This window comes from Leishmania braziliensis, chromosome 15 (genome assembly GCF_000002845.2).
Source record: "Leishmania braziliensis MHOM/BR/75/M2904 complete genome, chromosome 15".
NCBI classification, from domain to species: Eukaryota; Euglenozoa; class Kinetoplastea; order Trypanosomatida; family Trypanosomatidae; genus Leishmania; species Leishmania braziliensis.
In genome coordinates, this window is record NC_009307.2 from 575319 (window position 1) to 600889 (window position 25571).

Consider the following 25571-nt stretch of genomic DNA (forward strand, 5'->3'; position numbering starts at 1 on the left):
GGTTGCGTACGCGTAGAGCTGGAGAGGAAAGACTGGGGTCTTGATCGCACTTCTTAGGTCGTGAGGGGGAACGAAAGCAAGAAGTGGGACAGGACAAGAAATCCACAATGATTCATCGTGGCGGGGAACACAGGGAGAGAAAGGAACGGCAACAGGAGAGGAGGAAGCGCATCGTTCTCTCACGGAGAAGATCAAGGTGTACTCAACTTGGACGACTATTCTCCACAAACCTTGCGCCAACTCTTCCCGCATTCCCCACAGAATCTCCCATCTCCGCCCTCTGTCATTCCCACATCGCTTCGTTGTATCACACTGACGTATGATGAGCTTCAGTTTCCCCTGCCGCGTCACCGCCATGCTCTTGAGACCAGTGATCGCTTTGGCGGATTTCGACAACGAGTCATACGAGTGCGTCCCACGGCAAAGTCGTGAAAGGCGGCACAAAAAATGGCGTGGGCGGGACACACCGCCCCACAGCCGAGGCAGCAGTTCTGCTGTAGCTGTGTATTTTTCTTCGCGATCACAGCACGGGTCTATTTGGCCGCCCTCATGTGCGCGATACGTGTAGCTGTTCTTATGCATGCATGCATGTGTGCGACTCTGTATTGCATTCCGGTAGAGACGAAGCTGCGTCTCTCTCTCTTTGTCTATGTAAAACATGTGCTTGGGTGTTATTCACCCTCATGAGCAGATGAGTGCGTGCACGTTCGCCCCTCACACGACCTCTCCATCTGTCCCTCTTTCTCTCGCGTCCTTACCTTGCCACACTGTCCACGCCAACTCAAAACAGTCGTGATCATCACACGACCGCTGGAGAAACATGAAATGGTGTAGATGACCATCAAGCATGACCGATGGGGAGGGCAGCCAGCTGAGAGAGGATAGGAAGGGGCGGACTCTAGTGTTTTCTCTATATGTTCTTCAGAAGTTGTGGGCAGGCAGGCCAAGCCGCTCTCCGAGTTTGACACCACGCATGCCGTTCAGTGCCTACAAAAAACTGGCCAGCTGAGCACGGATATTATCGGCGAAACCTACCTTGCGTCGTGTAGGAGTGAAGGGTAACGAGTGGGAGGTGGACACCGGCCGTGGTGCTTTTCTACACGTGGAGGTGTGCGCTGTAATCACCTTCTGAGACCGTGCCGCTGCAGGGAGCATCGACTCGGGCGCAAGAAGGTGACTGCGCACTGCAAGACGCTTGGTTTCCTTGTGTCTCTGCTTTGCTGGCGCCGTGGGCTGCGTGACTGGCGCGGCCGTGGCATCAGCGAACTTGTCGACAAAGTCGGGGTCGACATCGCTCCCTTCATTCTCCGTTATGACGTCCTCGGCGAAGAGGTCGTCGTCTTCGTCTGTGGCGGCTGTCGCCTGCGGAGTGGTGGCAACCTTCTTTAGCGCCTTCTTGCTTGCCGCTGCGACTGCCTTGCGGGCAGCACCTACCTTCACGTGGACTCGGCGTGTAGCAGGAACCCTCTTCGTTTTGGCGCGGGAAACGCTTGCAGTTCGCTTGGTGACGAGCTGACGCTTCATTGGAGGTGCAGCGTTTCTCTTAGGAGAAGCCTCCGGTTTCGCCTTTGTCGCGACCTCCTTGGTGACGATCGGCATCGTTTGTGCCAGTTGAGGCTTCGTCTTCGACGCTAGTTTCTTCTTCAAAGGCGCTCGAGCTGCCTTCAACTTGAGCACCGGCTTGGAGGGGCTGAGCTCTGGAGTGACCTTGACCTTCTTCACCCTCTCCACGCGTGTCTGCTTGTTGCATAGCGTCTCTGTCTGCATCATCTGCGCCACGTTGTACACAGACAGCTGTTTGTTTTTTTCATTTGTGCGCAGAATAGCGGCCCGGGTAAGGACATCGTCGTATACGGATTGGCCACTCCGTGTCTCCGCAAGTAGGGTTGCGACGCTGACGTCGTCCAAGCCGCTGTCAAGACTGTACGCTGCGCGGTTCATCTTGATCGACTGGAGTAACCGCTTCGCAATGAAGAAGCCGCAATCAGAACTACGCAGCATCTCTAGTCGCTCGAGACTGCGGTGAACTCTGAAGTAGATGCCATCACGTGAGCGATCCGTGTTGACGAGGGAGCGAAAGAGCTGATCCTGCACTGCGTTGCTGCCGAGATCGACCTTGATACCGCGAAACGACGCAAACAGTCGTATGATTTCAAAGCGCTTCCGGTTGAAGCCGGCGCACCGGCTGGCGCAGAACAATTCAAAGAAGGGCGCCTCAATATCCGAGATGGGGGCGAACAAGTTCCGCAGCTCTGGGGGGAGGGAGCTGTAGCGATGCATTACGAGCTTCTCCCCGGATATGGTGATGTTAGAAAAGGAACGCAGCTGCGCTACTGCCGTAAAGGCGCTCTTGCGCGTTGGTGTAACGGAGCGCTGCATTTCTGTGAATGAGTTGAAGAGCAACATGTTGGGACTAACAAAACGCTTGAAGGTGGATGCCACGTTCACGTGTGGCCGTTCTGTGCTCGTAGAGAACTTCTTCACCTTCAGTTTTTCCTGCAGTTGCCTAGTATCCTTGTTACTCATCGCGTGCATCGTCGACTTTGCCATGAGCGCGGTGAAACTCTCGTCGCCGGCTTTCAGCAGGACCTTATTGCTGCCAAAGAGTCGCATAAGCAAGTTAAACTTGTTGTGCTTTTTTTCTGGATCTCCAGTCATGAGTACAGCACGCTGCAATGCCTGCGAATTGTACATTTCACGCCGAACAGCCGGCAGCTTCCCCCACAGCGTTGCCATGATTCGCATGTTGCCATAGCCCCCCTTTAGCGACTTCGCCTTGAGCACTTTCTTCTCTTTTTGCATGCTCTGCGTGAAGAGATTGAAACCCGTCATCTTGGTACGAGCTGTGCACTGCGGCTGCGTCGCAGCAGAGACGCGGAAATGGCGCATCATGTCAACGACAAAAGTGAGCCCGGCGTCTGCGCGGAGATCCACGTCTATACTACTCTATTTGGTGACTGTGGTGGGGGTGAGTGCACGCCTCCAGAAAAGTAGAGCAAGGCAAGCGAGCGCGCACACATCCACATGCAAAAATACCCGCTCACTCGTTCCTTCCGCAGTGAGGGAAAGGAAGAGGAGGGATGTCAAGCAATGAGTGTACGGTGCGCACCGCGGCCCATTTGAGCGAGGCTCGTACATGATAGTGGCAAAGGCAGCAGAGAGTCACAGAGGAGCACCAATATGCGTAAGCGAAGCACGAAGGATATATGGATGAGGTGCCACAAAACACACAAGACATCCGCTTTCACGTGCGCATAACGAAAATGTAAGGAAAAGCGGGAGAGGGTGGCGAGACGTGCGATGTTATCCAGCGTACGTCCCCTCTTCGTCGCCCTGTCTCGTTTTTTTTTTCCCTTTCATGCCTGGGCAACGGTAGCAGGAGAGTGATGGGGAAAGAGAGCTTCGCTTATCGATTGGATGCATCCGTGCCGGTCCGAATACGAACTCGACCGATGAGCATCACCGAGAAAAAAAAATCGGGTCTCCACTTCAAACGCAATGCTTGAAGGACAACTCGTGTCATCTTTTCCACACATGTTCTCCTCCTCCTCTTTAATGAGGATTGGGTGTCGCCACGACACTGTAGTTCACGGAATAAAAATTGACGGCTGTGTAGGCATGCGACCTTTCCGTGCGCCGCTCTGTGAAAACACTACTACGGGTCCAATCCGAGGCACCGCAGCAACGAGAAATGCGTCCGGTACCACAACCGGGCGCCTAGCGTGGACCTCTCCAGGATAAGGTCGCGACATTGAAAGGAGCGGCGGAGGCTGTCGCTCGCCGCAAAGCTTGGAAACCACTTTAAGCTGATGTTGTACTCTGTCGTTTCATTCCGCTGCACCTGGCACGACTCGAACACCTTCCAGTGAAAGAAGCGGTTGTTGATCACGAGCGCTGTCACCTCCACATTGTCGCCAGTGCGGTGCCGCCAGCTGGAGCCTGCGAAGAGGTACGAGCATAGCGTCATTAGGAGTACCGAAGACATCGTGTCTGAGGCGTAGCGGGAGAACCAGTCGCGCATCGATGTGCCATAGAGAGTCGGGGTGGAAGAGGAGGAGGAGCCTCGTGACAGCGGCGGCGGCACGCCACTGAAGGTGTTGCTAATCGGTGCCGCTTCGTAAAACCGGGCGGGTGTGTGCAGTACTCGAGCGATGCGACCCACTTCTGTGTCGACGGTACAGATCGAGTTCCAGTACTCAAGCGCCGGCGCACGCGTGACTCGCCGCAGCTCCCAGTCGTAAAAGACAAGACCCAAGTACGTCGAGAACCAGAAGCGAGACAATAGCGTGCGGCCGGCCCGGTTGCGAAGCACGTAGCCGCCCGTAAAGCCAAGCAGAAAGTCGGTGTCTGCATATCGGTGGTTCATGTCGTCCAGGCAGTCGCATGTCAGCCTCCAATCAACGTTGGTCACCGGGACAGAGAGAAAGCGACGCGCTCGGTCGACAATGTAGAGGAGCCGAAAAAAGTCACGTTCTCTGTCCTGCTCCAATCGCGAGGCGGTGTCGCTCAGTGAGTTTGGCGAGACGCGCATCGCCAATAGAAAGAGCACGAAGGGGAAAGAAAGTGAAGACAAGGAACCCCTGATTCGCAACACCTCTGCTTCGAGGCTGGTCCGTGTCGATCGCGTCCTCTCTGCCTCACTGTCCAGAGTCAAGGGCGCACACAAATAAGACAATGCACCAAGTGAGAAACAGGTCGACGCCACAATAGGCACTGATGACATGGGCAGGTGAAGGAGAGAAACGAGAAAAAAAATAGCACAGTACAGTGGAACGCAGGCGGGAGAAAGTTGTGATGCAGGCAATTCAATCGCAATGTGCTCGGGGAAGAGCGCCACAGTAACGCACGCGCTGTGGTGAATGCTCTCGAGCAGCATGCACAGCTAAGCAAAATACTGCAAAACACTCCTGCACAGCGCGCAATAGAGACGCTGGCGACTCGTTTGCCATCTCTGATGGGTTGGACTGTTCGTCAACATTTCTTCTTCCGACTGTAATTCTCTACCAGTCCGATATGATCAGCAGCAATCGCCCCCTCGTCCCCCCTTCAAGTACTTACGCCGCCTCTCGGAGGCAGGGAGGGAGGCAGCAGCGCATGGGAGGGAATTGCATCAACTCGTGCACGGAAGGGAGAGAGATATCTATGAGTGAAGAGGGGAAAAAAACAGAAGACGAAACTCAAACACTGTCAGTGCCCCACCAGTTCGACGATGCCCTGCTGAATGAGAGGTTCAGCCTCCTCGAAGCTAAGGAAAATCTGATCACCGGCGTTGATGATAATGGTCTTGCCGCTAACAGAAGACCTAAACTCGTATTGGTAGCGGCCGCGGACCTCGAGCTGTCTCACTGACGGAGGCCTCCACAAGTATGCGCGCAGGTCTAGTGGGACGTCGAAGGACGTCATGTACTCCACCATGGTGCCTTGGTAGTCGGACAAGTACTTGGCCTCCGCTGCGGACAGGGTGCCCTCCAGCAAGTTGTCTCGTACGCCCCACCACGCCTTAGCAACTTGCTCTTGTCTCCACAAGAGGTATGTGAGGAGGCAGCGCTTGTCTCGCAGACATTTGGAGCGGTAGTAATTCGTTGAGCTCACGTAGTAAGGCTGCGTCAGATCAGCATACGGGTTTGTCACGATGGATTGAATGCATTCGTAAGACTCGTTTATCTGCTCCACGACCGACCTAACTTTTTGTTCGTCGAGGGTACCCATCGACCCGCCGCTCGTAATGAGCGCACGCAGCTCGCTAAGGAGCTCCGCTGATGCGTCCTGACTTTTGGAGCTCATCTGCTACTTGCCATTGCCACGCCACCGCCACTCACCCTCCTACTGGCGGCGTACGTGCGAGCGTGTTTCAAGCAGAGGTGAACTCAATGGAGAGGAGGGGAGAGACAGATGAGAAAATAAGCAGCAGAAGATGAGGGCGATAAGAGAAAATGGAAAAGAACACACTGAAGCTGTTGAGGGATCATATATAGAGGGTGGGAGTAATGAGACACGATTGAGGAAGGGTGAAGAATCCGCGTCAGATCGACAAACATGACCGCGGCGCGCTACAAAGCACTTGTTCCTTCACTGAACACCTATGCGAGGTGCTGCCCAGGAATGAAGACTTGAAGGAAGAAGAGAGGTGGCGTTCAGAGCCATGAATGCTGTCACCAGCTGGGATCTTTACTGTACTCAACACACCTGCGGGCCGGTACTGAACGCCCCGGCAATACATGGTATCGCATGCGCCTATGGTGCCACCCTCACCTTCGGCTGCAATCCCTTTGATGTGTGTGGGGGTATTTGGGTGGCCGACAGAGGACCAGCTTAGATGCTGCACACATGGACGCGCATCTACACACATGCGCCCATGCACAGGCGCGCATTCCGAGACTTGGGAGGTACGCTGCAGGTGGTGAAGAATTCGATGGCATCATATTTCATTATCGTGAAGACCGAAAAGAAAAATGACATTTGTTCTCGCGGTAGGACGAGAGAAATAAGATGAGGGTCTCCGTTGCTGCATGAACAAGGGGGAAAAAGAGCGAACAATTGCCGTCGCAGGCGCGCGTGCAAAATGCATCCCTCAAGGCATAAAAAAAAAGAATAAAACATGAAAATAGGGGGAAGACGGGATGAGAAACATCTCAGGAGTTCAAACGTTTTTTGTGTGTTTTAGACCGCTAACGTGATCCCTTATTTTCTCCGTGTGTTGATGCCGTAAGCGAATGCTTCTTTTTCTTCTTCCGCGTACTTGTTTTCAGGTTGCTTTGTGAGAAGCACTATAGAAGGCCGACAGAACAGTTATCGCCTTCCCACCTCCGAAACGATGAGGCTTGGCACTCACACACCCTCGTTTCGACTAACGGCGCTATACACGTTTTTTTTTTTCGCATGCTATTTTCCTTTACCGCACAGACTTGGGTTTCGACTGGTGGCTGGGGGTCTCGTTCTGCTTCTTTGTGCCAGGACGTTCGTGGTGCGCATCCTCGTACTCCATTGCGAGTTGCTCTGCCTTGTCGAGCGGAGAAACAGCGTCGCTGTCCTCGTCGTGGTGCTTCGGCGGCATATTTGGTATAACGAAAAAGAGTTAGGGTGATAAGTTGCTTGAAAGTAGAGGGTTGGAAAGAGAGAGAGACAGCCTGCGGATGATCTGGAGAGGGTCTGGGACAGGAGGAGCTAGCACGCATAGAGAGCGAGTGAGAGCGGTGCAAGACAGAGGGCATAAAGATAGGGGGAGGAGGCAATGAATGAGGTGGTGCATGACGACAGGACACAGAGTCAGAAATCGTGTCCATGTCTCAGATTGGAGTGGAACGGAAGGATTGGGGAGGAGTAAGCGAGAAGGATGCGGCGCCAACGACGATGGTGCTTGCCAAGGCCGTTAGGCAGGAGTGACAGAGTACCTGTGCGAGAGAGTAGCCTCCGCGTCAGCGCTCCGTAACAAGGGCAAAGATACCGCACCAGCAGGGCAGGTTTCTCAACACGCTCCCCGCACCTCACCCCCTTAAATACTATAATGAATCCTGTAGCGTTAGTCGTAAAGGTCACTGGAGTAGTGTGCGATGTCTTAGCGGAGTGCGTGACGAGAGCAGTGAAATCGAACACACGTGTACACACGCGCGCGGCGAGCCCAGAGCGGAAAACAACGCAGAAGAGAGGAGACAGAATGGGAGAATTAGAGCACCAGCAGGTGATGACTCGCAAAGGTACTCAGCGACCCCACAAGTAGTCTGCACAGAACAAAGACAACAATGGAGAGAAAAATGGAGCACGGCAGTGCCGGCAGCGCGCGCAACGAGTTGCGGAAAAGCAACAAGGAAAGCAGCGTGCCCACCATACCCACCAGGATACTCACTACACAGAAGCCCCACGACACAAAACCAGAAAGTGAGGCACGGCTGACGAGCAGGCTGTAAAAGATAAAGTCGCCAAGGCCCAGCTTGAATGGCGCGGCGTTCTGCGCCGTCACCATGAGGGACTCAGCCGACACTGGCCGCACATGCGCCGAGTTCTCGGTCGCGGGTTGCGAAATCGGAGCAATGCGGTGTGCGCTGTCGTAGATAAAGCCGGGAATTGGCTCGTCGCGTTCCTGCGCTATCTTGATTAGTCGATGCAGTGGCCCCTGCTGCCAGAGAACGGCAACTATGTCGTAAGTAGCGATGCAGATCAGCAGTGCCCATGTCGACCATTCCGGCAGCGACGTCAGCGACCACGCAGTCAAGATGGAGGCAATGACCAAATACACCTGCGTCACAGTAGGATGAGAGTAGTAAAAGAGGGTGACGAGACCCACCGCCCCAAAGTTCCACACAAAGATGCCCATAGTGATGGCGTTGTAAGGGATCTGAAAGTACGTGCAAAACAAGTCCAGCCAAATCCACAACAGCATAAAAAACATGCACACCGCCGAAAACGCCAGCCAGCCATACAAGACAAACTGGAGGTGGAAATGATAGAGGGCCACAATCGCAAACGTTGCAGCCATGACGCACCCAACGACAGTCAGGGCCGCCAGCAGGGAGTACACAAACTTCTCGCGAACATTGTCAGCGTTATTTTCGTTTACCACCACTTGCAGAGGTGGCACCTGGTTGTTCACGTAGATGGGCGAGAGGTACGAGAAGCTCCATACCACGGCCAACATGGTTACGGTCACAGGTACGACGAGCGACACAACGCGGAGACCCACATCACGTGAGAGGCGTGCATCGTCTAAGAGAGGCCCGCTCGACATTTTGCAACACTACGGTACGCCAAACAGAAGAAGGCAGGTACTGGCAGCGCTAGTCGCCGTGTAGGAAATAAGATTTCGCCACGGTGGAGCGTGATGCCGCATTGAGCACTTCGAAAACAGCACCCACGGAAAACAGATGGACAACAGTAAGTGCGCGCGTGTGCATCTGTGTATGTGTGTGTGTGTGTGGGGAACAACCAAGAGGTGGAGGTGAATTGAGATCGAAAAAGAAACGGGAAGAGCGCGAAGCCGCAGTAGAAACCAAAGTGAGAAGAGGAAATACGGCGCACACGCTTACACGCACAATGTAGCTTTGCTTGTCTCTCTTTGGGGAGTCAGGAGGGCCGTGTCGAGCCTCTGCAACCACTAACAGAATGGGCACGCGCTCAGATAGCAACTACGAAGACTGATGGAAGCCTCTGCAGAGAGATTCAATGCAAAGCCGCCACTTTACGCTCCGCCGAGTGATATTTAGGGTGGCAAGGCGTCGACACACGTGCTCCGCAGTAACTAGCAGATGCCCATCGTGAACCCATCTGCGGCATTTTCATTCTTGTGTGGACTTCTTGAATCTCCTGTCTTTTTCAAAGTGGATAAGGACAACTATTAGCATGTTGTGAAGAGAGCGACTACAACTGAGCAGACTGAACGGCAGTAGCCTCGTCTGTAGTGATGCAACGCCCATTGTGCTTCGGCGGGGGTGCTGCCATGCTTTCCATGTGCTTGCGCCGTTTGTTGGAGATGTGACGCTTCTGTGCTGGATCAAACCCTTCCGCAGGCGAGTCGGGGAGTGCCCACGTCGGTGTAGGCAATAGGTAGTCTTCCGGCACCATATCCGCAGCTCGCTCGGGGTCTTGGATGATGGTATCGAACTTGTCGTAATCGATCCAGCTGTGCACCCGACCATTGCAGACAAAGCGCTGATGCGCCAGCAAGATGCAGCCGGAGTGCTCGTGGATGCTTGCCACAGTGTACTGCCTTCCTTTGCCGATCATGTTGCAGAGCTGCTGAGCAAACGCCTTCATTTTTTCCCATGAGGGAACGTTCTTTATGCGAAGAATGGTGTTGTGGTTGCCGGAAAAGGCTGGGGTGAGACGCTTGATCTCGATGAAGTGCGGCTGCCCACGGTCAAACAGCTCTTTGTACTCGGGGAGGTTCTCCGGCTCCATATTGAATCCATCAATCATTGTGAGCCGAAACACAGTGCGGTGCTTCTTCTCTCGCATACTGTTCACGCTTTCGTTGAAGCGTTCCCAGTAATCCGGGAGCACAGGTCGGTCAAGTATCTTCATCGTTTTCTTGTTCGGAGCATCTACGCTGAGGTACAACTGCGTTACTGGGGCCAATTTACGGATGGCATCCGGAAACTGGCCGTTGTTGACGAGAAAGGAGGACATCGATTTGGCGTGCAGCAAGCGAAGAAACTCGTTCACGTATGGGTACATGATCGGCTCACCGACAAGGGACAGCGCGCAGTGGCGAGGAGCCAAGGCCTCTTCAAGGGCTTCATCCGTTACCCCAGGCATCCCACGAACACCATTGATCAGGGCTTGGTGGCTCGATATCATTCCCTCCACGACTTCCTTTGGTTCGTCGACCATCCACTTCCACTCTGCCGCCGTCGGGTTTGAGTTGAGGCGCCAGCAAAAGACGCAGTTGTTCGCGCACGCCATGCTTGGGGTTGCTTCCATGCAACGATGCGACTTGATGCCGTACATGGTCCACTTGTAACATCCACCACGCCCTCGCATCATCGACTTTTGCCACCGGCATAGCTTCACCGCACTGTGGGTGCCGACGAGGGAGTACATTGTGCCCAGCGCCTCCCGGCGCTTCTCGGAGAGCATCGGGCGACATCCAGTCGCAGAGCCCTTCTGCATTTTTGATCCCGAGCGCGTAGGACAGCACCGTCCTCAAACAAAACTCGACAGCAAAGGAGGATGGATATGAGGGCACGAAGAGTGAAGAGAGAGGTAACAGGGATGGTGGCTGTACTGTGGATACGTAAGTATTGGGGTGCATATAAGTGAAGAGTGGTCATGTGGACAGGAAAAAAAAAAGTGAATGTCGAGGGTGGAACACAGAGAGATTCGTAGTCAAAAGCGCAGTGTTGAAAAAACCGCAACGCAGGTGTCAGCGGCATCAAATAGCCTGAGATGGTGAGAGCACGAGGAAAGAGGGGGAGGAGCCGCAAGCCTCTCTTTATCCGTTTGTTGGAAACAAGGAAGTGGCCGAAAAAAGATACATGAGCTTTTCTCTTTCTCCGCCCTTAGTACTGCTGAGAAGAAGGGATGCTGTACGCACAACGTCAGCACCAACGTGCACCGTCCTTGTATCGGCACCTTCATCCATTTCTAGACGGATAGCATTTGTCAGAGAGGTAGTACTTCTATACGCACACCTCCTGGTGCAACAGAGGGAAAAGGAGGAGGTGGGCGGAGAACGGCTAGTGAAGTAGCGTTTCGAACGCTCTGAATCTATCGAACAGAAAAATAACTTGTATATCCAAGAAAGCTGTAGTGCGGGGTGGCCGCTTTTTTGCCGTTCCTCTTCACGAGGAATGAAGCAGGTGTACAACGCGCACCGAGTTTCGCCGCTGAAGCGCGCTGTTCTGCGGTCGTTGCAACGGCAGCTTCACGATGGGGGCGCTAAGCTGAGTGGAGGCCGCCCATCTCGAGTGATGGACCCGGGAACTATCAGGAGTGCATTTGGGGTGCTCTAGCATGTGCGTGCGATACGCAGTCGCCCGCTCCTGGGGTGACAAACTTTGCAGATACAAAGCGTCACATCGCACTCTTGATGGTGCACCATCCGTGGACATTTCTGCATAGCTGTGTGGCTGCGAAACTGCAGGATGTGGAACGCTCCAGCTCAGAGCAAGCTGTACCTCTGTGAGACCTGTGGAAGGGTCGATGGCTTGCGCGCCGTAGGTGGCTCTGGACGAGCCCCTGGAATATGACTTTGAGCCTTGGTCGACCTGAATGTAGTTGCTACGGGTGGCATCCAGAGCCAATGGGGTTGTCCCGTGCCAGAAGGGGAGAAAGTCCGACTCTCCTGCGAGTGTACGTGCCTTCGCCCGCTTCGCTTGCTCGACAGACCTAAGTGTCTTCTTGGTCTCGAAGGGGGGTGGATTTCCACGGAAATCGACCTTGCTTCGCTCATTCAGCCATTGCAACTTGGCCAGAGTTTTTTCTTGTGCCTCCTTCTCTGGGTTCATCACGCAACGCAGTAAAAAGGCAGAAGAATTAAAGTATCTGAAGCAGCACCGCATGCAAAGAGCGGCGGGGGAGGAAGGTTCTGCTGTTCGACTAGTGGTTACAACCTTCCAGCGTCTGAGTCGCAAAGCACACAGGGGTGCTGTGGCGCAAAGGCGATCTTTCAAGGATGAGGCAATAATGGGTGTGAATATTCTGACAACGGAAAAACGGGTTGGGGAGACAGACAGCATGTACAGAAAAAACTGGTATGCTTAGCGGGGGCACAAAGGAGAACAGTCTCCTTTTTATTCTTTGCACTCTGGTGCGCCATGCAACCTCAAAGACTGGATTGATCGGTGCTGAATTCTTGAACAGAAGCGTTGCGGGAGAAGAGGTAGATACAGCGACTGGCCAAGGCAGTGTGACTCAAATGTCTGCAGCACTCATCCGGCCATATCCTTACATCCTTTTTGTTCGCTCAGCTAGAATACAAGGACAGAGAGGAAAAACATTCGATGCGATCTCGGAGTTCTGCATGGGCTTGCGCCTCGAGTGAAACAAAGGACAAAAGCCAAGCTGCACGCAAAAAAGTTCGTTCAAGTGCGCTACGACGCAGTCACGCCGTCCAATCTCCCGGCACAAGATCTGCACACGTGCTGAGGTGCTTTCCACCGAGATTCAGGAATAACCCGGAGGTCTCTGACGCAAGTGTTGCACGTGATATGTCCGCAGCTGTGACAGAACTGCTTGCCACGCAGGAGTCCAAACGGCCGTTGGCACGCCATGCACACCGAGATGCTCGCCTCGTCTACCCATGGTGTCTCACGAAGCCAAAAATCAGCAACATTTTGGCCCGCGACGGTGGAGAGGTTGACAGATGCCAGGAACGGGTGACGCTTGATCTCCTTCATGCCAATACGCGCCTTCGGGTCTTTCACCAGTAGCTTTCGAATCAGGTCTTTTGCGTCTGGGTCCATGCCGTCAGGAAACTCTGGCTCCTTTTCAAGGATAGTCTTGATAAGCAAGTACTGCGTCGACGCGTCAAAAGGACGCCGGCCTACGAGCATCAAGTACAGCACGCATCCGCAGCCCCAGTAGTCAGACGCGCAACACGTATAGCTGCTCGCTAATAACTCGGGCGACATGTAATAGGTGGTTCCGCAGAAGGTCTGGGCTCGACCGTTGCTAGCTTCCTCATCTGCTGCCTTGTCGGTCGCGGACCCGCACACGACGGCTGTGCCAAAGTCTATGAGGCGGAGATGCTTGTCAGAGCTGAGCATTATGTTTTCCGGCTTGATGTCGCGGTGTATCACTGTTAGTGGCTTCATGACCGGTTCGTTTGAGCCAGAGGTGCTCTTCTCGCCGTAGTGAAGGTAAAAGACGGCGGAGAACAACTCGGCAATGGCGTGGCGTGCCGCCTCGAGAGGGATGTGCCCCCACCTTTCAATGTGCTTTAGCAGTTCTCCTCCTTCACACAGCTCTGTCACATACAGCAAATCCTCCGTCGTCTGCATTGAGGCGTGAAACTTGACGATGTTGGGGTGCTCACACATGAGCAGCATTCTCGTTTCGCGCCGAGCCACCTCAGCCATGCGTGTGCGCTCTTCATCCGTTGGGGCGTCAAGAATGGACCGTTTCGAAATGAACTTTACCGCATACCGGACGTGTGTTGGCTTGTACAAGCCAATGACCACTTTGCTAAACGCTCCAGTGCCAAGCGGCGGACCGAACTCGAAGTCCGCAGCGGCCATCTTGGTTGGCATTTTGTCACACTGTGAACCCTTTTCTACTTTTTCCCCTTTGCCACTTCTACGGTCGACTGCATATCAAGGCAAGAAAAACGAGACTCGATGTGGACGTGCGGGGCGGCACCGCTGAGGTCTGGGTGGTGGAGGTCACAGCTTCGTTTTTTTTGCCTTTCTCCCTTCTTTGTGGTGTGTGTGTGGGGGGGGGGGTTGAAAACTTTCTGCCAGTGTGCGTGCCGCAGTGGACTAAGTGGAACGTTCCCTGGGAAAGCAGGAGGAAGAACAAAAACTAAGAAGAGTATAAGAAGAGGAAAAATGGAGGAGGGAAAAAGAATACATCGCTCTTGGCTTCTTAAGGGAGGAGTGGGAGTCATCGGTGGACCCAAGACGACGGCCGTGAAAGATCTATCAGAAGGGTTAAGGCATAAGGGGAAACACAATGACGGCATCAGCGGCCAGGCCATAGAACTCATCCACCCTGACGTGCTAGATTGCAAGTGCAGATTTGGCGCTCAGACGGTTAGGCTCCAGCACGGTATCGGTACTGCACCACTTGCCTCCTTCAGTTCTCAAAACCGTTCTTTGTTGCGTTCAGCTATGCTGCCCTTGTCCACACGCATCTATCAGCAAAAAAAAAGCGAAGAAACGAGCGCGACCATCTATTTACTCTATTGCCATCTGTGGAGGAGACCGTGCAAAGCGCGCACTCCAACAGGAAAAAGCAGCGGAAGGCAGCATGATACATGCATCAAACAACACACACACGCCACATCTATCTTTGCTCAGTTTCAAATTCTACGCTCGCCTCTTCTATGTCGAGCACCACCAGATCTACACATGCACAAGCTGAGACGCACACGGTGTCATTCCGGCCGCACACGTCAGGCGTTAGGTGGGAAGCGTGGAAGGAGGCCTGTCTTTTGGGGGTCGTAATCGGTGAAGGTATCACTCATCAGACGCTTTCTGGTCAGCCGCGACAGACGACCTCTCCTCGCCGTCGGCATCGATGCACGAGTCCACCTGCATTCTTGCTTCCCACTCGTCAATTGCTGCGCGATCGCGGCGCTCTGCTCCACCGCGAGCCCCTTGACGCTTCGCCTTTGTTGCAATGAGCTTGAAGTACTCATACACGTCGGCGCAACGCAGCCAGTGCTTGTATTGTTGATAGCACGACTCAGATGTGAGCCGCTTGATTGTCCGCTCCGTCATGTAGTTTAGCTCGCTGAGGCAGAACGCGATATTGCGTGCAATGGCTAGTTTTTTTCTGCTGCGTTCTGAAAAAGACTCAAAGCGTTGACACAGGCGGTCGATCAGCGAATCCGTCGGTTTGTCTCCTTCGACGCGCTCCAGTAAGGTGCGCATCGCCAGCTGGAACTTGTCAAACGGCAGGAGATTGCTCAGCTGGGCTGCCAGCGGCGGAATCAAATTGCCGGTCTTCTCCTTTTCCTTCATTGCTAAGTTCTGCACAAAGGTGATGGCGTTGTTGGCGATTGTTTCATCCGGGTCTGCCACAAGCTTTACGATCGTGTACAGGTGGTCGCGGATACGAAGCATTTCTCCCAGAACGAGATGGGAGCATACCTGGATCGTCACGGCGCGCACACGAACGTCCTCGTCGACTAGCAGCTTGAAGAAGCCTGTGGTGGGCACACTCAGGTACGGGCCGAGCAGATTAGGGTGAACGCACACAAGGTCCCCCAGAGCAATCACAACGTTTACTTTTGTCACCCATGACTCGCGCTTGTCAGCGACGATAGTAAAAAGGAGGTTGAGGTGGTCAGAGCAGAAGCCCTCGTTGACGATCATGTATTGGCAAAGAGCGAGGACGGCGCACACGCGCTCAAAAGGCTTGTCCGCGTAAACTGAGGCCTTTTTGCGGCATGTGGCGATAATCATATCAGCGAAGCGGGCCCAAACAGATCCGGATGAAATAATTGCCTGTTTCCGCTTTTGCGCCAGCTGCTGAATCTCGTGCCTCCGGAGTTCGTGCGAACCAAGCCCCAGCTCCTTGTGCATCCAGTCTGCTTGGTTCCTCACCGTTGGTGTGACCTGGGTGCTGACTTTTGTGGGTTCCTCCAGGGTCTTCAGCTGCGCCTTCTCTGCCGCTTCCACCGCAACAAGCTGCTTCAGTGCCGTGTGTCCGAGTAAGAACAGGCACTGCGCCTTCCGGTTCGGCTGCGTCTCCAGGTTTTCACACGACCCATAGTACTCGAGAATGTAGCGGTACACTGTGACAGGGACCTCACACAGGTTATGTATGACGTTGACTCCAGCTTCCGCTAGAATCATCCACGACGCCATCCCTTCCGTCCGACGGCAGAGGTGATTGACCACGTGACGGAGCACCGGATGCTGCCGCACATCCTCATCAGCCGGGATCGGGTGAAACTGAGGGTCCAGCGCCTCGTTTTGGAGAGCAGCAAAAACGTACGACAGAAGTACATTGTCCTTGTGGCTGTCAGAGCAAAGAAACTCGGCAATGCTGTCCTTGCGCGCGCGCAAGTCCTTCCAGATGTACTTGCTTAGCAAGCTGTAGACACGCATTGCGATGCGCCGGTCACCGTCGGTAGCCTCGGCGTCAATCGAGCCCTCTGCAATGCACCACATTGCCTCTACAAACGGCGCAGAGAGGTGTCGAGCAAAAGCTGGGTTAGCCTTCATGAGCCCCAAAATGCGATCCACTGCGCTCACCTCGCCCTCTGAGGCGCAACGGAGGAGGCTGATCAGCTTCTGCGCACTGGCAGCGACGCGGGTTCCTGCCGAGGTCGTGACGCGGTTAAATGCGTTGAAGACGACCTCTACAAACGCATCACGGACTGCGAACTGGATCTTCATCTCGCCCTCAAATACCATAACAAGGACCTTCAAAAAAGCTCGCTCTCCCCCCTGGACGCGGTACTCAGAGCAGACAACGATGAGCTTGATGGACTCAATTACGTCCCGCTCAGTCTTGCTATCCAGCAAAACGCACGCATACTGCAGAGCTTGCTTGATCAGCTCGATAAAGCAAAGCGTGTTCTGGTAAAATACAATTCTGCTGACGATGGCCGTTTGTTTATCGGACATGACGGAGTCCTCCTCTCGCGATCGCCCTGCACCCTGCCGCTCCGCCGCTCTAAGCCCCTCCTCGTCATCCACGTCCAGAGGATCGTCTAACACTTCCGTCGTTGGCTGAAGCTGTTTCTTGGAGTTTTCTATTTCTTTCTCCATCGCGGCCGCCTCGCCAAAGCACACGACACCGTCACTGAGCGCCTCCTCTAGCTTGCTCTTGACAAGTGCGCTGTTCAGAACACTGCCGAACCAGTTTTTCCGCAGCACGCTCGAAATGACAGTCATAGCAGCGTCACGGACAAGATAATTGCGGTCCTCAAGTCGACCGACAAGAGCAGTCATCACGGCCAAGTGGTAGCGCTTTGGCACCGCCCGACTCTCTACTAAGCGCCCCCAGGTGTGTAAAACGTGGTTCCGCACAAACGCGTTGACATCCATGACGCGAAAAAGAAGCTCGTTCAGGTACGAGTTCCTAACGGCATCGTCTTGAGCGTTTCGTGCATGCCCGGTGTAGCGCTGAAGAACCATTTCCGCGATACACGTCACGACCGCCTTCCGGACATCGTAGTTCTCACTCTGGAGAACTGGAATAGCAAGATCGGCCATCTTCACCACAGCAGTAATGCTGCGCTTCGCCACCTCGCTAAAAAAACACGCGACGTTCTTCGCAGCGGCAGAATCGGTGGCCGCCTCACAGAGGGCAGCTTGAGACATCGTTTCAAAGACGGCACGCAGCAGCTGGTCACCAAATCCCACGCTCGTTTCGCTTTGCTCGATGTCAGAAACAAGTTTTGAGAGAAACATGGAAGCACTTTCGGACTTCAGCGAGAGCTCCACCAAAGGAACAACGAGGTCCGTTGGCTTTACGACACTGCTCTTCGCGAGAATGCAGTTGCTTGTGCGCGCAAAGAGAAGCGCCAGAGCGCCGCTAACCGACTGAGCATCACCACCAATATTCTGCTTCAGTGTGACCATATGAAGGCACATTTTTAGCACGAGATTCAGCGTCGAATCCTCCAAGTGGCAATCAGACCATAATTCCATTACCTCGGGAGAGCAGAATTCGACAAGCGCAGTGAGCACCAGCTCCCTGCCATCCATGTCAACACCGCTTCCATCGTCACCAAAGCTTCCTTCCATGTCGCGACGCGAGCGTTTCCGGTGCGAGTGCTGCTGTGAAAGTCCACTAGAACCCTCATATTCGTCCAGAGGCGCTACAGAAAGCAGTACGTTACAGACGAGAAAAACATACATCTTGAGAGTAGAGCGCAAACATACTTCCAATGCACCGTTTCGCGCGCATCCTGCAGTTTGCTTTTTCAGGAATGCTACTGCGACTTGCAGCAGCTTCTTCAAGCGCTCACCGACCTCATGGCATATTTTGTGCCTTGCAACCCTAGTGACAGCAGTTGAGTGTCCGGGCTTCCCTCGAATCGCTTTCACATACGAATAGAGCGGAAAGAAAAGGTCCTGCTTCGTGAACAGGGCCGTTGGAGATTTTTCGTGGTGAAGAGCGCCAAACAACCGTGTCAGGTCATCGAGCTGCTGACGTTCGGGAATGTCAAACTCGCACACGGTATCAATATGGTAGCAATTTGATCCTGTTTTCGCCACATCCTCCAAATCGGCGACATGACTTGGAATAAAAAACTCTAAGAGCTCCGACATTCCCTTTTCCCTGACAGTTAGCAGAAAGAACCTTTGCCAATTTGAGATAAAGAATAGAAAGGCAGAGCCTTGTGAATAATAAAAATCGTCTGGTGGTTGTAGAGCTGCTGTCTTGTCGCGCAGGGTCGTGCCTAATACGGTTTCGCCCGGTTTAATAATTGGTCTACAAGGGCACGAACACTACTTCCTCTTATTTCCTTTGTCATACATTCTGAATCTCTTGCTTTTCCTTTCCTGCGAGCCTAAGCAGTAGGATTGCATCAAAAGCAAGGACGAAGAAAAGAATCAGGAGAGAGAAAAAAACCTAGTTGTAGCAATGAGGCATTTCTCTAGAAAGAGGTATCACATCCTGTGTACGACATACTATCTCTTGAATGACTTCAGAACCGAGCGAGGATAAGAGTAGCCCATTTAAGTCTGTACAAAACAGAAACAGTGCAGCCGTCCGCCAGCACAGACATAACTCCTATATATTCACACCGATACGCCATCGGTAACTGAAGTCACAAGAGGACCCATGCTTCTTTTGCTTAATACAATGCACAGCATCGATTAAAAAAAAAAAAATGTGTAAATTGCACCGTTCAGAGTAGTTTTCCTCCTTTTCTTTTATCCCATCGAGATAACACTTCAAAAAGAGCTGCACTTTCTTTGCTAAATAAGCAATCTGGCATGCGTGCAATGCCCTTATCACCTCTTCACAGCAGGCATGGCAATGAGAAGAGTGCATCACACTAATTCCTTTTAAACTAACAACAAAAGAGTGACACTTAGGCTCCGCTCGCTGTCCTTGATGTGTAACCACATCAAAAAGGACCAGTGCATTTTCTATCACCGCCCTGGAAAGATAGCTTCTGAGATAACCAAAACATTCTTTCGGCAAATCATGTCACCACGCATAACTCAGCGAACATAAGAGCACGACCACAGTCCATCGGCCGCTTTCGCACAACGACTCAGACCGGATCGTCTAGAAAAAACCGCTGGCCGTCATACCAGGCATTCGTGTGACGGCATCTGCACATCCCTCCTTGTTGCCCTTTTCACCTCCATGCAGCTCAATTGGTGTTAGATGAACCTGGGTTGGCTGCATGTCGTAAATTAAGTGGGCCACGTTCAGGGTCCTTCTCGATGGGGGAAGCAGTAGCAACAGTTGTGCTAGTAACAGAAAGTGTTCTGGAGAGAATTGGAAAGAAAATAAAAGGGAGTAATATATATCCAAGAGCAAAAACGGCGGCAAAAGATATAAAGCTCATTCTCTCAAGATGCAGAACGCGATGACAAGACAACGCGAAAAAAAAAAAATAAAGAAACACCGCGTACTACAAAGCACACACTAATACCCACTGCTTTTGAGCCCTGAGCACTACGCAAAAACACAGTCATACACTCAAAATACTGCTTTCTTTCATGACAACTAGCAGCCGACCTATTTTCACGCACCCGAAAAATATACACACATACAACAGCGATAGAAATTCGTCTGTTCTACGCAATATCAAATACTCGATCAGTAGATAAAGACTGCTTATCACCACAGCACCACCCAAAGAGAGCTGTGAAGCAGGCAAAAGCACAACAACCAAAGTGATGAGATGCGCTAAAATAAAACAAAACAATAGAGACTCTAAGCATAAGCCGAGCTCTACGTACGAAGCAGTTAAAGAAAAACGGGGCGCCTTCTTTACAACTTGACGTTATAACTTTCGTCATTTTATTCGTTGAAGTTTTAAAACGACGGTTGCATTTCAGTTTTTCCTCTTCTTCACTATTGAACATACCGCCCACTGTGAGACAGAAAAACAAACACGACGCTACTCCCCACAAAGCACACTCTAAATGATTTAGCTCGCCAGGGGGGCTCTTGCTTTTCTCAAGTTCTACAGTGATGCAGGAAAGCATACCATCTACGAAGCTATCATCATATCCCGTTGTTTCGCTGGCTCTTGACGAGTACGTCGCAAACCCAATTACCACAAATTTGCAGCAAAGAAGCAGCTACATCACCAGAGAGCTGACCTGCAGCCCAACAATTCGCACACCAGTTCTACACCGTGTGGGAAAAGCGAAGGAGTGCACGTGCATTATTCGTGTAGAAGTGGCATGGTTCCCTGGTATCTCCCCTACCAACAATTCGCAGAACTTCCTCTCAGGTGACGATCAGCAGGCTCATGAAAGTGAGAAAGTCTTTCCCCAACACTCAACTGGCATACCTGGGGGTTGTAGGCTTCGTTGCTGTCGTAGTACAAAGGTCCTGAGATGTTGATCCCGCCATGATATTTGCTGTGGCTTCCCGTAGATGTACCATTGCCATGCAGTATAAACGCCGCTGCAGTCGTTCCACAGCATAATACAACCGATTTGCAGGGCTCACGACCGAGGTTCATGCTGTAGAAACGCGCCAACGGGACGAGGACGATCGCGACACAACGCTCACCATGGACATCGCTGCAATTCGAATAACAGTGGCAGATATGCTACGATGCCGTTGCTCCCATATTTTGCTAGCCAGAAATGTAAATGCATGCTCTTTACAACACGGAGACGATCCACTATCGAGCAGCATCACCTCCTTGGGAGTCACAGCACTTCACTTCTAACTTCGAGCACAAACAAATGTATTCTGCGCTCTCCAGCTCCGCAAAACACGACCCAGCGTGATTGTAGCACTCAAGTCCTCCCAGCCAGCAGTGTACCCACAGATCTCATCAAGGATCTTGCCAAAAGTTTATCCTCTTCCTTTTAGATAGGAAAATAAAACACTCAACATTGATACTTCAAACATCAACTTGCATGCAGCGGTACTTTTTGAAGCGGCTACTTTTGAGTTCAGTATTGATGTACGCGTAGCCGAGTGTGTAGCTCACATTCTAAGAAGTCAATGTTACCTAGGAGTCAAAAACGTCGCGGAAAAAAATCCAAAGAAACACTGGCACTTGCTCCTTTTATTGCTCTTTCTTTCCTCTGTTGTCGGCTTGTAAGAGCAGATGCAACACAAACAATCTAATATAATCGAACAACGCAAGAGCAACTACGAATGCCTAAATAGTACCAATGCTGAGTACAGCCGAATACAAGGAGTCACAGCCCCGGCTCACAATATGAGGCGAAACAAAAAGCAGGTCTCGAACTACACGTGCGGAAGCCCCGCATTGACATTAAAAGCAAATTGAATTGTTTGTGGTGCACACTAAGTAATAACAAACACCACATTCACACATACATCAAGAGAAACAATTGCCAGACACTCTGCTTTGCACGAACGACAAGCGCCTGTGTGACAGCACACGCTCAACAAAATTGTTTATCACTTTAGAAAAGAGTGTGATTTTTTCAAAGTGCAGGTGGAATCACTCTTCCAACTCTCGTGCAGTTGTTCTCTGAAGTCCAGTGCGATGCTCTACACTGAACTCAGCAATTCACATTAATCCCAACGTCTTAGCAGAGAAAAATATGGTATGGACAAACACACTTGTGAGAGGCAATGAAGCACAAAAGGTTCCCCACGCTGGGATCAATGCGTGGAAGCCATTATCCGCCCAAGCGACGAATATGAATTACACATTTACTCTTCGATTTGCGCTACTCGGCGCAGCCGTGTTCCTATTCTCCACCTACGCAGCGGCTGGGGAACGGCAAATGGGCGCCGAAATATCTTCAAACTGCAATAAGGGCAGCGCGCTTCTCTGCATTCAGACTCCGCTGTTGAATTGGCTCCCTGTGCGGTGTTTGTGTGTGTGTGGGGGGGGGGCGGGGGCAGCAATGTTCGCCGCCAGCGTCCCCAGCAGCAGCGCGAGCACAAAATATGTTCACCCAGTGCTGCCGTACATGTGTTCGCCTCACATGTCCACAACCTTGCTCTGAACGGTTCGTCTCCCAGGGGAAAATGCGTGTGGAGGGAAAGAGGGGGGCGGGGCATAGAATGCACTGCGCCCGAAAAAAAGCAAGCCCTTGAAGATGGAATGCATCATGTTACTGGCTGGCGGTGGGCAAACATTTTCACAAAACACTCCGAGGAGACTTCTCAGGTGCCTCCGCGACAAGTTGGCGGCGCATGTGTGCCACTGTCTGAGTTAAAAAGAAGAGTGGTTTTGCTTACGCAATTTCCCCCGCAGAGAACGAGATGATAGACTGCCCACGCCGTGGATTGCATTGTCGACGGCAACGCAAGACAACACCACGGCACGGGCTTGGCGACTCTAAGTTGTGTCGCATCGGCACCGTGTCATTCCGAGTGCGCAACGCAGCCGCCCGTGTGGTTTCTCAGCGTGGCCCCAGGGGCTTCACATCCCCTCCAAATTCAATCAGTGTCGATGACAGGTCCATTTAAAGCCACTGAGCGGCGACCGTAGTCTTTATTCCCCTTTCCAGCTAGGACAACGCAGCCATGAACATACTCTCTTCTTATGACGTCAGTACGCTTCCTCGTTTTTACTGAGCGCTCCAAATCCCTCTTCATCAGTACAGCACATACTGTATCTCTGGGGGTGGGACTGCGTCCATCGGAAACGCAAAGGCCATGTAATAAACCTTATACACAAAGCCGCACATATGCCTCCAAAGCGAAAACTTCCTCGGCGCGGGAAGGCCCTGGGTGGCGAGCTCAACCTGGATGCCGTGTCCAAAGAACGAATCGACGCAGTCACAGCGGAGCCCCTCGATCCTGTCAAGTTTATCGAGGTTCTCAGTCCGGATCAAACATTGAGTCTCTTCTACAATACGAGCACACTGATTCGAATTGCAGTCGATAATGGAGGTTTTATGCAGCCACCACATTTTCGTGAACCGATGTCAAACGCTCTCCGAAAGCAAATTGAGGACATTGAAGGTAAGAAGTTCCACTTTGAGTCACGCAACACTGTCATTCAAAGCGACGAAGGAGAAGAGGGAAGTGGAATTGCAGTTCTGCATCGTCACGTTTACTTTGACCAGATTATGGACGAGTTCTACTTACTCAATCCTGCGGAAGTGTTTGTGTGCCCAATGTGTTACGAGCACTATTTGACAACTCGATTTCTGCCCGCTCGGATGGAGGAAGGCCGTTCCGTAAAGCACCTCCGAAACAACCAGCCTGTCGTTGATCCTCTTGACGTGCTTTTGCATATGCAAGGCGAAGGCCCCTCCACAGGCGCTGCGGACAATGAGGCGGCAATTGTGCCTGACTCAGCCTGGGACAATGTACTCGCTCACATTGTGTTCCGCAGGGCTGCACAGTGGAAAACACACCTGGAGACTCAACATTGGGTGACTGGTGTAAGCGCTACTGACTATCGACTGCGTGATGTCCTTTGCACATACTACAACAACTACAATCAGTGGAATGAAGAAAAATACGAAGAGGAGGTGAAACTGTACGGTAGCGCGCGAAAGAAAGCCGCTTTAACGCTGCAGCGTTATTGGCACCTAAATGCCAGTTACAATCGGCTACGGTACAATCGGGTAGTTGCCGCAACAGAGCTAGCGGAGGACCACGCGGAGGCAGTAACGGTGAGCGCATTTCCAAACGAGACGGTTGCTCACCACTTCAACCCGGAAGATGAAGATGAAGACGACTTCATTGATGATGACACTGACACAGAGGACTATGTGCCTCCCTACTTGCCTGAGGACGAAGAGCTTTCCGATGTAGAGGATGATGCGGATAAGTCAGAAGGGAAAACACCTCAGCGGCGCAGGAAACGTAATCGCGAGCGCTCAGTAGAATCGGTGTTTGCCTCATCCCCATCGGCATCTTCTAGCACTACGGCATCTTCTAGCGACTCAGACTACGATGCCGAGGTTGAGAAGCAGCGGGCGCTATTCAAGCGGGGTCTCCTTGCTGAAAGAGACTGCTATTTTTCGCGACTCTCTGCAGAAGACCGGCACTTTTTTGAGAAAAGCCAACGCTCAAACGTAGCACCGAGCCAGCTCTATGATCCCCATATGCATCCGAACAGCACGCACTTATCCACATTAGATGACGATACCGACTGGGAAAACATTGGGGAGGTACTCCCGATCAAGAGCCCCATAAAGCTAAAAAAGGAAATTTCTCCTAGCCTTCCCCCTGCAGGTGCAGATGTAGGGTCGGTCAAAAGTAAACTACTTCTTGACGACGATGAACCGCTTCCGCATCTTGTTCCTCAGCAACAACTCGCACCCAGCACGCGGTCGTCTCATCTACTGTTGGACGAGGACGAGTAGCGATCCAGAGCGGGACTCGCTGTAAAAAGACCTAGTGCTATGTCACTTGCAAGCTTTTGTTCTTCGTCCGTCTTTGCTGCAGAAGTGTTTTCCAGAGTCAGATCAGCGTTGAGCTTTGCCTTTTCCCAGAAAAAGCTGGTAGCTCGGTCGGCTCCAGCACCATGGCGTCTTGGACTGTGAGCAGTTGCACTGACACTTCTCGGTGCCTTTTCTTCCTCCCCAGCTCATAAAGTTATGATGCTATTGCTTGTTTCTTGGCCGAATAAAATGATGACCTCTAGCAAAGAAACGTACCTGCCGTCCTATCAGCTTATTTTCCAAATAACAAAGATAAATATATACGAGTTAGTATGCCTTATTGCTCGTTCTCAGCACCAAGAAAGACCGACGTGTCGAACAAGGTTCTTCACTAGGGTGAGCTTATTTGAGAAAATCCCCAATATCCTGGGTACAAATGCCAAAGAGGGCGTCAATGCTTGCACCGTTGCAACCGGCTGCCATTCCCACCCATCTACTCTTCACAATGCCCCGTAATTGTTTGGCTTTCTGTCCACACACAACCAGCTCCCTCACACTTTCCCGCTGCTTTCCCCCCTTCTGTGATGAATACTACTTGAAGACTGTTAGCGGCCTGCTGCAGCACAGAGCCAACTGAACGTACAAGGCTACAGTTAGCCCCCCTTTCTTTATCTGGACCCCTTTTCTGGCCTCCAACTATTCCCTATCGTCTCCACAATTCTTCTTATTTTTCACGTCATTCTTCAGCAACTAGTCAGTAATCAACCCACGTCTCCGTACACGACATGCGCTCTTCTCTTCTAGTTGTACTGTAACCGTGTAGTAGGGCAGCCATTCAGAGTGCCTGCACAGAATACCTTGTCAGATATCGACAGCAGACTCGGCGATAGAAGCGTACAGTATCGACCTTCACATGTGCCTCCACTTGGCAGCGGCTCCTCTAGTTGAACAGGAGCTCTGAGGTACACAGAAACACTGGATGCAAGA

General features: G+C 52.3%; 10 protein-coding genes across 10 annotated transcripts; 1 reads left to right on the forward strand and 9 right to left on the reverse strand.

Moving 5' to 3' along the window:
* Window positions 1-987: 987 nt before the first annotated feature.
* Window positions 988-2892, reverse strand: LBRM_15_1490 (conserved hypothetical protein; the record flags this gene model as incomplete). Its single annotated transcript, XM_001563546.1, has 1 exon — window positions 988-2892. One exon carries the CDS (start codon window positions 2890-2892, stop codon window positions 988-990), a length of 1905 nt encoding a protein of 634 aa, XP_001563596.1.
* Window positions 2893-3655: 763 nt separating this feature from the next.
* Window positions 3656-4876, reverse strand: LBRM_15_1500 (conserved hypothetical protein; the record flags this gene model as incomplete). Its single annotated transcript, XM_001563547.2, has 1 exon — window positions 3656-4876. The coding sequence occupies one exon, from the start codon at window positions 4874-4876 to the stop codon at window positions 3656-3658; it is 1221 nt and encodes a 406-aa protein (XP_001563597.1).
* A 311-nt stretch (window positions 4877-5187) lies between these two features.
* On the reverse strand, window positions 5188-5784 carry LBRM_15_1510 (conserved hypothetical protein; the record flags this gene model as incomplete). Its single annotated transcript, XM_001563548.1, has 1 exon — window positions 5188-5784. The coding sequence occupies one exon, from the start codon at window positions 5782-5784 to the stop codon at window positions 5188-5190; it is 597 nt and encodes a 198-aa protein (XP_001563598.1).
* Window positions 5785-6892: 1108 nt separating this feature from the next.
* LBRM_15_1520 (conserved hypothetical protein) lies at window positions 6893-7054 on the reverse strand (the record flags this gene model as incomplete). The annotated part of the gene is made up of 1 exon (XM_001563549.1): window positions 6893-7054. One exon carries the CDS (start codon window positions 7052-7054, stop codon window positions 6893-6895), a length of 162 nt encoding a protein of 53 aa, XP_001563599.1.
* A 609-nt stretch (window positions 7055-7663) lies between these two features.
* On the reverse strand, window positions 7664-8722 carry LBRM_15_1530 (putative presenilin-like aspartic peptidase; the record flags this gene model as incomplete). The annotated part of the gene is made up of 1 exon (XM_001563550.2): window positions 7664-8722. One exon carries the CDS (start codon window positions 8720-8722, stop codon window positions 7664-7666), a length of 1059 nt encoding a protein of 352 aa, XP_001563600.1.
* Window positions 8723-9351: 629 nt separating this feature from the next.
* LBRM_15_1540 (conserved hypothetical protein) lies at window positions 9352-10602 on the reverse strand (the record flags this gene model as incomplete). Its single annotated transcript, XM_001563551.1, has 1 exon — window positions 9352-10602. The coding sequence occupies one exon, from the start codon at window positions 10600-10602 to the stop codon at window positions 9352-9354; it is 1251 nt and encodes a 416-aa protein (XP_001563601.1).
* Window positions 10603-11273: 671 nt separating this feature from the next.
* Window positions 11274-12170, reverse strand: LBRM_15_1550 (conserved hypothetical protein; the record flags this gene model as incomplete). The annotated part of the gene is made up of 1 exon (XM_001563552.1): window positions 11274-12170. One exon carries the CDS (start codon window positions 12168-12170, stop codon window positions 11274-11276), a length of 897 nt encoding a protein of 298 aa, XP_001563602.1.
* A 354-nt stretch (window positions 12171-12524) lies between these two features.
* LBRM_15_1560 (putative protein kinase) lies at window positions 12525-13682 on the reverse strand (the record flags this gene model as incomplete). The annotated part of the gene is made up of 1 exon (XM_001563553.2): window positions 12525-13682. The coding sequence occupies one exon, from the start codon at window positions 13680-13682 to the stop codon at window positions 12525-12527; it is 1158 nt and encodes a 385-aa protein (XP_001563603.1).
* A 927-nt stretch (window positions 13683-14609) lies between these two features.
* On the reverse strand, window positions 14610-18383 carry LBRM_15_1570 (putative condensin subunit 1; the record flags this gene model as incomplete). Its single annotated transcript, XM_001563554.2, has 1 exon — window positions 14610-18383. The coding sequence occupies one exon, from the start codon at window positions 18381-18383 to the stop codon at window positions 14610-14612; it is 3774 nt and encodes a 1257-aa protein (XP_001563604.1).
* A 4551-nt stretch (window positions 18384-22934) lies between these two features.
* Window positions 22935-24566, forward strand: LBRM_15_1580 (conserved hypothetical protein; the record flags this gene model as incomplete). The annotated part of the gene is made up of 1 exon (XM_001563555.1): window positions 22935-24566. One exon carries the CDS (start codon window positions 22935-22937, stop codon window positions 24564-24566), a length of 1632 nt encoding a protein of 543 aa, XP_001563605.1.
* Between the last annotated feature and the right edge of the window lie 1005 nt (window positions 24567-25571).